At 44.8% G+C, this 11,005-nt stretch overlaps 2 protein-coding genes across 2 annotated transcripts; one reads left to right on the plus strand and one right to left on the minus strand.

Moving 5' to 3' along the window:
* Positions 1-899: 899 nt before the first annotated feature.
* Positions 900-6,193, plus strand: PCYB_146420 (hypothetical protein; the record flags this gene model as incomplete). Its single annotated transcript, XM_004225112.1, has 3 exons — positions 900-4,989; positions 5,094-5,892; positions 6,091-6,193. 3 exons carry the CDS (start codon positions 900-902, stop codon positions 6,191-6,193), a joined length of 4,992 nt encoding a protein of 1,663 aa, XP_004225160.1.
* An 821-nt stretch (positions 6,194-7,014) lies between these two features.
* Positions 7,015-9,169, minus strand: PCYB_146430 (sphingomyelin phosphodiesterase; the record flags this gene model as incomplete). The annotated part of the gene is made up of 2 exons (XM_004225113.1): positions 7,015-7,652; positions 7,747-9,169. The coding sequence occupies 2 exons, from the start codon at positions 9,167-9,169 to the stop codon at positions 7,015-7,017; spliced, it is 2,061 nt and encodes a 686-aa protein (XP_004225161.1).
* Positions 9,170-11,005: the final 1,836 nt, after the last annotated feature.

An 11,005-nucleotide genomic window follows, 5' to 3' on the forward strand; every position in this document is an offset into this window, starting at 1 on the left:
AAAAAATAAATAATGGTGAAAAAAAAATTCATGTTGCTAACAAATTGGGTCAACTTTCACCCTGCACACGTTTTGTGCCATTTGGTTCCATTCGCTTGAGTGGCCCCTTTCAAGGATTGCAATTTTGCAACTTGGCAGTTTTGTCAACTAGCCTTTTTGTCAACTTGGCAGTTTTGTCAACTAGCCTTTTTGTGAACTAGGCAGTTTTGCCAATTCGCCTTTTTGTCAATTCGCAGTTTTGTCACCGCGCAGTTTTGTCACCACGCACCTTTGTCACCGCGCACCTTTGTCACCACTCACCTTTGCCACCGCACAGTTTTGTAACCCTTGTTCGTGCCGCTAAGCATGCACGTTTTCACGCCCTAGCGCACTCGCGCCTTCGTCTGACACACTCCTTTTTGCGCGCAGATTTGGCAAAGGGGCCTGCGCGAGACAAAAACTGCGCGCTCGTGTGGGGAAGGAAGGTCCCCTTGAAGGTACCTGATAGCCCCCCACCCCCTCCGCGTTAAGCATACGCGATTGCACGTGTCCGGAGACGCAGACGTGTGGTCCACAAAGAAGCGCAGCTACGAAGAGGCAAATAGGCAGCGGCACGTATGTAGCTGGACAGGCCCAGCCGCAATAGCGTAGCCTCAATAACGAAGCCGCAAAAGCGTAGCCTCTATAACGAAGCCGCAAAAGCGTAGCCGCAATAGCGTAGCCGCAATAGCGTAGCCTCAATAACGAAGCCGCAATAACACAGCCGCTTATCTGCGGGCCCCCGTTTGGGCTGACTTGGCGAAATCGCCCAGGTGTGCAGCGCAAAAAAACATGGCGGGAGGAAGTCCCACCCAAAAAAAAAATTAAAAGCAAGCGAGGCCGTCCAGTGCAAAGGAAGTCGGAAAAATGAAGCCAATCCAATGGAGACAAATTTTTTCGTAACGAAAAATAAGAAAAATGGAAACTTGGAAAAGTACACATGCGGAAAGGTCTGGCTATACAATAAAATAAATAGCCTATACACAAATTTGAACAAGTTTAAGATGAGTATCCAAAGGGGTGCCCATCGCGAGGAGAAAGGGAAGCATCCGATAATCACCATGATGAGGAAGAAGAGAGGCGTAGCGCAGCGCTACACACATGAACGAAAAAATCATAAAACAAAAAAAAGGACATTCGCTGATATTTCGAATGAAAACAATGCAGACACAGAAAGGACGGAAGGAAAGTACCATCCATCGACGTTCCAACATTTGGAAGTATTAAAATCGCTACACTATATTTACCAGTTTTACACGAGGGATGATGGCAGTGGGGAGAGGGGGCCCCCCCCCGTGGGGGGCACACATGGTGCTGCTCCGTGCAAGGTAACTGTGCAAGGGGAGGAAAAGAGTGGCACAAAAGATGGCGGCACAAAAGATGGCGGCACAAAAGATGGCTGCACTCAAAATGGAGGCACTCAAAATGGCGGCACTCAAAATGGAGGCACTCAAAATGGCGGCACTCAAAATGGAGGCACTCAAAATGGAGGCACTCAAAATTGCAGAATTCAAAAGTACAATTTTCAAGACAATGAAAAATACAACAAAAGTCTGAGTGACATTTTCTCCTCCATCGTAAATGACAAATGTGGATTCTTTTTTATATTCAATGCCATATTTTTTACAAATTTAAAAAACTTTTACTACTTTGTAGACATAATAAACGTTTTAAATTATTTGGGGAATGGCAAGAGTATCACCAAGAGAGGTGGACATATCGAGAAGGACATTTTAATATATGAGCAAATTGCATTATTCGTGGAAAACTGTTATTTCTGTTTGATAGATGACGTAGATAATGGCGGCAACTGCTGCTCCTATCAGGGGTATTCAAATGGGAAGAGTACAAAGGTAACGACGCAGGAAAGGAAAATTAACTCGGATAAGGTGGAAAAGATAAAAAATAAGTTAAAGACACTTAAGAGGGAGAAGTCGCACGAAGAGTTGCTGTACCTTTCCATGAATGAATGCAATAAAAAGATATTCCAGCAGTTTAGTAAAATCCCCTATTTGTTTAATGACATGTCGGAGATTAGCGAGTATAGCAGGAGTGACCCCTACAAGGGGAAACACTCCCCAAGTGACTATGCTCCGAGCGAAATTATTCATGCGCAGAGCAGCACTGACTTGAACAAGAACATCCTGGGAAGAAAAAACACTCTTTTATTGTACAACCAAAGTGACTATGCTAAGTCAGGAACATACGATGATTTAAGAAGTCCTACTCAGCACATTTTGAAAAATTCCGTTTCGATAAAATCAGAGGAGCATCCTTCTGACGGGGGTCTCCACAAGAATAATTCGCTCAGTCCTGCCAAGGGAAGCACTAAACCGAATGGGAAAATACCATTCCTGGGAGACTACCCCAATCAGCAAAGTTCCAAACTTGTTGACCCAAATGAAAATGCTCAAAAGGGATACATAAAGAATTTTTTCTCCAATTTGTTTAAAAATGGACAGTCGGACGAGGATCCGAAAGGAACTGCACTAGCTGCTGGGGACGAAAGGATGATTCCTTCTGAAGGGGTCCTACCCAAATTGGAGGTCAATGAGAAGGCCTCAGATGGGATAGAAGCAAATTTAGTAGAACGTGACAGCGAAGGGAAGATCCCAGAAACGAATCGCCTCCTTGAAATTAGAAAAACAGAAAAGGGCACTCCTCACGTAGGAAGCAATACAAGGGGTGGGTGGGAAAACCACCCAGCGGGGGACGCAGCCGGAAGTGGTGAATGCGGAAGTGGTGAATGCGGAAGTGGTGAATGTGGAAGTGGTGAATGTGGAAGTGACGAATCCAAATGTGACCAATCCAGATGTGACCAATCCATATGTGACGAAGGGGAGGCACAGCAATCGGCTGGAAGCCACGTAGAAGGGGGGTGCTCCGCGGTTAAGGAGCCAAGCAAGGTGACACCTCCGAGCGAGCAGCCTGGAGAACAAAGGTGGGCAAACTCTTCTCTGTCGCAGTCTTCTGCAGAAGAGGAGCACAGAAAGAGCGAGGGGGAGGATGGTGAACCGGCCGAAGTGGAAGGTGTCGAAGTGGAAGGTGTCGACGTGGAAGGAGTCCAAGTGGAGGGTGTCGAAGTGGAAGGTGTCAAAGTGGAAGGTGCCGAAGTGGAAGGTATCAAAGTGGAAGGTGCCGAAGTGGAACCCCCCAGTGAAGACAAAACGGAGCAGGACCCAAAGGCTAGCCCTGACGTGACGGAAGAAAGGGACATTCAACAGAATGACGGAAAGGAGAATTACCAGCACCTATATGATGGCGAGAATGGCGAAGGAGCGACGGAGGAGAGGTCCCTACAAGAAATGTTACCGCTTCCCCCACAGACAGAAACGAGTCAAGTGAACACAACGGAGAACCACGAAGGTGAAGAAGTGGCAGCGGCACTTGGGGGTGATTCGCTTGAACAGGGACCACTCGAATGTAACGAAATGGAGGAAAATACAATTAAAGACCAAGTTAAGGATGATGGTCAAAACGAGCCGGAAGGGTTTAAAGAAGAAGAGAGCGGACCAGAAATATTTTCACAAAATTTGAAGCAGGGAGATGGACTCCATAAATGCGAAAATGGGAATGGGAACAAATTAGTGGATACTGTAGAGAGTGGAGTTTCCCCAGGACAGATGCAGAATGGGGAAGGTGCAACAGAAGGGGGGCAGCCGGAGAGTAGTAACCCCAATGGGGAGGCAGAGATCAGCGCGCAAAGCGGAACTGGAATGGTTGCCATAGCAGGTGAGGCAACAGGCACTGCTGTTGTAGTAGGGCAGGGAGAACAGGAGGTGGACCCTGCAGATGAGTTCGACGAACGTAAGAGCGGGCATGATGGCACGGAAAAGGCAAGTGCTGGTGAGTCTGCCAAGGGGGAAGCCGCCCCAAACGAGGGAAAAGCAGCCCCAAACGAGGGAGAAGCCGCCGCAAACGAGGAAGTCTCATCCAAGGAGGACCAAAAGGAGGAACATGGCTCCCCTGAGCCCCCCCAAAAAAAACAGCGCACAGAGGAGGTGCAAAATGGGGATATGAATGACCAATTGAGCCAGTCGGAGAAGGCGGACAATGAGAACACCCCAGAGGCTGACCACTCCATTTCGAGTGACGAAGGGGGGGAAGAAGCGAGTGACGAAGCGAGTGACGAAGCGAGTGACGAAGCGAGTGATGAAGCGAGTGATGAAGCGAGTGATGAAGCGAGTGATGAAGCGAGTGATGAAGCAAGTGACGAAGAGGGTAACCAAACGGATGACCAAGCGGATGGCCAAACGGATGGCCAAACGGATGGCCAAACGGATGACCAAGCGGATGGCCAAACGGATGACCAAACGGATGATCAAGCGGATGACCAAGCGGATGACCAAGCGGATGGCCAAACGGATGACCAAACGGATGGCCAAACGGATGACCAAGTGAACCCCGAATCGAACCGCGAATCCGACGACGATCAGATCGTTCACTTCCTCAAGTCTAACAGAGGTAACCAGGACAAGGGCTGGTACGCGGAGTATCTGAAGAACCTGCTGAGGTGCGACAAAAAATGTACACAGGAAAATCACGCGGAGGAGAAAGACCTGTTCCTCAGGAAGGTGAAAAAATTAAGTAATTTGGTAAAGTATAAAAAGTTTAAAGAAAAGTACACCAAGGAGTGGGAACAAAAAATGCAGCTATTCAAATGTGACAAGTTGAGACGGGCATATAAAATTTTCCTCGTGATCATATTTTCCATCGTAAAAGAAATTAAAGAATTAAAAAAGGAGCTGAAAGATATGAGCCAATTTGTTTTTATCAATTCGGGGATCGAAAATTATTTAAACGAAAATAATATTTCAACGGTGAGAAGATATAAGGGGAGCGTTGTAGGGGCGAACCACTTCGACGATTACCACCTGGGGAGCGACGGCATAGGGAGCGGCGTCGGCGTGGGCAGCTGCAGCGGCAGCGACAACGTGATAAATAGCTTCTTCCTGAGGAAGGCGTTCCCAAGTGAAGACCCCGAAAAGGAAACAAATGGGGCAAAAAAAAAAAAAAAAAATACATTTCCTATGTCCCACTGCAAAACTACCACATCTTATTCCAATCGATAAAAGAAATATTCAGTGAACAAAATGCGAAAGACAAATTAGCAAACATTTCATACTACATTGAGCTGGACAAACATATTCCAAACTACTGCAGCTTATTTTTTAGCCAATTTAAAATTAAGAAGCAAGTTTTATCGCACATTCAGAGCCTATACAGTAACTCAGTACCCACTGTGCCGTGTGTGAATATGTTTATCTCCTGTTTGAATTACAACTATTCGAATGTACTTAAAAAAAAATTCGTTTTTCAATCCGTATTGGATAATAGCTACTTGGCTAGGCTCCCCTGCGTATACTGTTGCGACGTTCAAATTGTGAGACATGTAGGTTTTTTAAAATTAAAAGAAACATGCCAAAAAATTATTAAACAAAAGAAAATTCACCAGCTCTTTGTCGATCACCTTTCGTCCTCCTTACTAGACGAATCGTATTTTATTGTACCATTTTTTACTTCCTATGGAAAATTTTTAATCGTTATAAAAAGTAACAGGAATGATAACCCTGAATCTTCTTCGGCAGATGTTTTACAAAATAAAAATTGTATCACTTATGATATCCTTATTAATAGCTTTGTCTTTCCTAATGGAAGTAGCTTCCAAGCCATTGTTCATCTGTCTCATGTCTTCATAAACACTTTGCGTGATTTTTTCAAGACAAGGAATTCCGATGAGAATATCCCCGAGATTGCTTTCCTCAGCTTGCCTCACGTGGACAAGCAGCAGCTTCTGCACCACGAGATTGAGTCCGCTTCCAACCGCGCGGATATCATCGTTAGTGTGCTATTCCTGCTCGAGTCCTTCTTCAAGTGAGTCAAGCAGCATGGCTTCTCCCGCGGCTGGCGTTCGCACCGTGCGCTGTTGCGCTATTGCACCTGTTTCTTCGTTCCGTGCCCCATTTCTGCGTTCCGTGCCCCATTTCTGCGTCCCATTCCCCATTTCTGCTTCTTATCTTGCCCCACGTCCCGCTCAACTTACCGCCCCCTCTTCGCCCTTCCCCCCCGCAGCAACACGAAAAAGATGAAGGCCCCCGCGGAGTTCAACCAAGGACTGCGCTTCCTCTACATTATCAGGCTGCTCGAATTTTTCCACCAAAAAGGGAATCTGTGAAGGCAACAAAAGGGGAAAAACAATTTGTGGCATCCATCTGCGTGTGCACTTTTTTTTTTTTTTTTTCCTTTTCGCGTTCTTCCTATTGACATATTATTAAGAAATATTTTCCCAAAGCATTCGCGTCATTCACGCAACACCTATTTTGAAATGAGGAGGATTACACAGCAGCGGTAACTCCTGCCCCCCTGCTGAAGTTATCCCGCCTGTGACCAACTCGTTTTAATGTCAAATTTGTTAAGACGCGGTGATAAGTTTGGGCGGAATGGCACCCCTGCAGTTTAGCGTTTGTCCGAATTCTCCTGTGATGTTGCCAAAAATTGTGGACGCTGCTCCGTTTTTATTCTTGGAGAGAAGCGAAAAAGGTAAATCGTTTTTCTTCGTGGTAGTAGTATTAAAAAGGGTTGTAATCAGTACGTGTTGAGAAATGATGAAAAAAAAAAAAAAAAAACACAATCAATGGAATGGAATAAAGTTAACAGAAAGGAGTCGGATGGATGGGGACAAAATGGGGCGAGTTGCGCCACGTGGAACAAAACAAATGGGGGGAAAATCATGAAATAATAATAAGGAGGGGTTGCCACGGAACAAATTACACTATTAAACGAGAGCAACGCTCTAATTAAATGAAGTGGATGCATGACAGAAATGAGATACGCGCCGTGTACACATACGACGCGCGAGCGACAAGTGATACAATTGCGCTGCGGGGAAAACGATTCGACGGCTACACCTGGGGCGGACAACACAGGTGTGTGTGTGCGTGAGTGGAGGGAACGGAGGGCAGGGGAGGATATGTGCACCTCTGAAGCCCCGCACCACTAATCCGGAATCTTGAAAGTGGCATATATCGGGAAGTGGTCACTGGGGTGATGAATATAAGTATATTTGTAAGGAATAAAGCCGAGCAACGATTTTATAATCTGAATTGGCCTGTAGTCCTTCTGAATGGCTGTCTGTGGTACGAGAGTCTTCACATCGGAGTCGTTATTTACCAATATGTAGTCTAACGTGTAGTTATATTTAAAGGAGTAATCATGCTCCATATGCATGCAGTAGTCGTTCAGGTAAGAATCGTAGGTCGTATCGAGTGCCTTCTTTGTCACCGAGCTGTTTAAGCAACCACTGGAAAGTACTTTATCAAAAAATGATTTATCTATGTGATACCTAATATTAAAATCGCCAACAAAAAAAAGGGGCTCATTTTTTTTTATATGTAAACTTGGAGTGCCATTATATACCCAGTTGCTCAATTCTTTCAGTTGCTTCCATCTACAATTCTGCTGCTCACGTGTATCTCCTGCTTGCAAGTGAGTCGCTATCACATTCACTGCTTTGTTATTAATATTGCATTTTAAGTAAATAGCACCCTTTTTACAAAACATGTCCGGAAATTTACAGTTATTATATATCAAGGCATGTTTGTGAATAAAAGCGTGCTTGGACAATACGATTACACCTCCGTTTAGGACTTGATAAAATCTTGATTTGCCGGACACGGAATCGAAGCTGGTTACATTTTGTTGGTTTTGTTGTTTTTTTTTTTTTCTTACCTTCGCACTTTTTCTCTTTCAAATTTTCTGCACTGCTCACATTGTTAGGGATGCTCCCTTTTACCTCGCTGGCGATATCGCAGATCGTGTTTGTGAGGGCTCCCTCCGCGTTGTTACTACTTGGTGTGTTCACCTTGTCATCTGCGCCGTAACTACTCTGTGTGTTCACCTTGTCATCTGCGCCGTAACTACTCTGTGTGCTCATCTCACCAACTGAGCGGTAACTACTCTGTGTGCTCACCTTACCATCCCCGTTGCTGTTCTCTAAGTCGGTTGTGTTCCTCCTACTCCTGCTCTCCTTAGTGCACCCATCTACGTTCTCATTTGGGTCCTTCCCGGGACCATCCTTCTTACTCGCCCCTTTGGCGCTACTGGAAGTTTTCGTGACACGTTTGGAACTTCCAGCCTTATCACTTCGTTGACTGTTCAACTGGTTGCTTCGCAGATTATACGACTTGTCCTTCAGCTTGTCTACGCCAGCCGCCCCCCTGCTATTCACCCTCAGATACTGCCTTTTCTCCGGGATCTCCATTCCGTCGTCCGTTTCACTGTACTGTGCTTTTTTGTCGCTGCTGATACTGTCCGTTTTGGTGTCGTCATCCCCCCCCCCGCTGCGTCTCCCGTTGCGTTTCCCGTTGCGTTTTCCCTTGCTATTCGCCACCGCCTTATAATTTTGACTGCTTCGCTTTCCTTTTATTTTGTCTCCCCTTTCAGGGCCACAGTTGAACGATAGGATGCACTCCGAATCTCCCATATTGCTCGTGTCGCTGGAATCCAGGTTTAGCGTCTCCTCCACTTCCTCCTGGTCGTTATTGTTTGTGTCACTTGAGCTAAGGGTCGACGCTTCCTCCCCCCTGGCGGTGGTTGCTCTTGGGGTGGCTTCTCTTGAAGTGGCTACTCTTAATGTGGTTACTTTCGAAGGTGCCGCTTTGGGAGGCGCCGCTTTGGGAGGCGCCGCTTTGGAAGGAGCCGTTTTGGAAGGAGCCGCTTTGGGAGGCGCCGTCTTCGTTCTGACGATCTTCCTGTTCAGGTCACTCGGGGCCGGGGCCTTCCCGCCGGTTGCCTTCTTCTTTGAAGTCTTCCCATTGGTACTGGTCCCCGCCCTTGCGTCTTTCTTGATCTGCACGATGGAGCTGCTGCACTCCCCAGACACCTCACACTTGGTGCCAATCACATTAGTATGGTATGGAAATTTATCCTTCACCTTTCCCTTGGTAAGCACGTCATAACACTTACTCGTGAACACTTCGTTCAGAACAAGGATATCTATGTTATGCAGATCGTCCAGGGAGCATATGTAGTCAATTACGGCATCTTGTCTAGTTGATAAATTTAGCTGATTGCTCAAAGGAACGGGTATCATTTGGACATTGTACGACATAATAGTTAGTGTTGTGTCTGTAAGGGCGTTTAAGTTATCCATTTTTTTTTTTTTTTTTACGAATGCAAAATTTAATTGGTAACTGTACTTACATTTGTGGTTCACTCCTGATGGGAGTTAAAAATGCGAGGCGACTTTTTCGTTTATGCGCCCCAAATGGTCATTCTCTGCATGGGTGTTCGTGGGATGGTCGCTTTTTTTTTTTTTTTTTTTTTAGGTCTGTTCTGTCGGCGCGGAAGCTTCTGGCTGCGTGCAAGTGCCGATGGCCCTATGTGTACATACGCACATAAGCACATACGCTGAAACAACCGAATTGGCGATCTTTGCCGCGGAGCGATTGTTAAAGCCTTCCCCGCTGCGAGAATGTATTATATCACTCTACTGTGTGCAGTGGCCGCGGATCATTCCTCTTTTCGTACGCTTTCTACTTCTTACCCTATGCGTTGCTGTGTCATATGTATGAAAACGTGAGGCATGGTGCGATGATCGACATTCACCAACGGGCGCTGTGTCGTACGTACCTACTACCCTACCTAATGAAGAACAGTTACGCTTTCTTTGGCTTGGCTCGTTCAGCTGCTCCTTCTATGGTGTCATGTGTTTCTCTCACTACATGTTCTATCTTACGAACCCTTCCACGAGATAGATAGGCTTTATTTTTCGCCTTGCTTAATTTTCTAGCTTTTCAGCGAAACAAAAAAAAAAAAAAAAAACTCTCAGAAGGGCATTCTTCTCTTAACTACGACTTAACTGCTTGCACTCATCAAGGGTTTTACGCACCATATAGAAGTTGCGTACTGCACTGTGCAAACATGAGCAAACTTGGTTCACTTGACTTGGCTTAATTTGATCGTACTTCTTTTGACTTGGTTTGATTTGGTTCGGTTTGATTTGGTTCGGTTTGGTTTGGTTTGGTTTGGTTTGATTTTTTTTTTTTCTCCCAGTGGATTGCCCTTGCTTTAACAAGTTTGTGGCATTTTCATTTAAGAAAAAATGAATCGCAATTTAGCCGATGTTACACACCCTACCTTTTTTCTACACAAAAATAGAAAAAGGTAAAAGCGCACAAACAAAAAAAACAAAAAAACAAAAAAATTACATGCGTGAATATGTACATGTGTAGGGGGTATTATTTTTATATTTATGTTTTTTTTACATATACGCTTTCTGCGGATATACATTTAACTTTTTCAATAACAAAGAGAGATGGAGGCGGACAGACGGTTGTCAGTTTCGTTCGCCTAATTTTATTCTCTTCCTACTGCCGGTCCGTCATCACATCACTGGGCACAGCATAAAGTACGTTAACGCTGACATTTCCATTCTCATTAACCTTAACGTCACGCTTAATTGCGCAGCGCAATGGCTATGAGCTGCTTACACACAATGGTCGCGCTCAAGTGGTACGCGCCTGAGCACATGTATATAGGCTATATGTATATACTCGCGTTTGTATATGCACATCACTGAGAAATACGCAAATGTAATAAAAAGAAAAAGGGGAAAAATTCTTTTTTTCTTCCTTTTTTTTCTTCCTTTTTTTTCTTCCCTTTTTTTCCCTTTCTACATTTTCTTTCATTTCTTTCTACATGGAAGAAGCTCCTCCCCCTCCTTGCTCAAAAATTATGACCCTTTTAAATTATCCTCTTCGAAAAAAAAATAAACCAGTGGCTGGCTAACATCACTCACACGATGTAATTTCTGAGTGCGAGATTTATAAAAATGGTTCCTTTTCTTTGTTTTCTATTTTTTTTTTTTATTTTCTTTTATTTTGTTTCATTTTTTTTTTTTTTTTATGTGAAATTTATGCCAGTTTTTCTTGCCCTTGTCGAAAAAATGGCATTATAAAAAAAAAAAAACTTGTTGGAAAAAAATAGG

Source organism: Plasmodium cynomolgi, chromosome 14 (assembly GCF_000321355.1).
Source record: "Plasmodium cynomolgi strain B DNA, chromosome 14, whole genome shotgun sequence".
NCBI lineage: Eukaryota > Apicomplexa > Aconoidasida > Haemosporida > Plasmodiidae > Plasmodium > Plasmodium cynomolgi.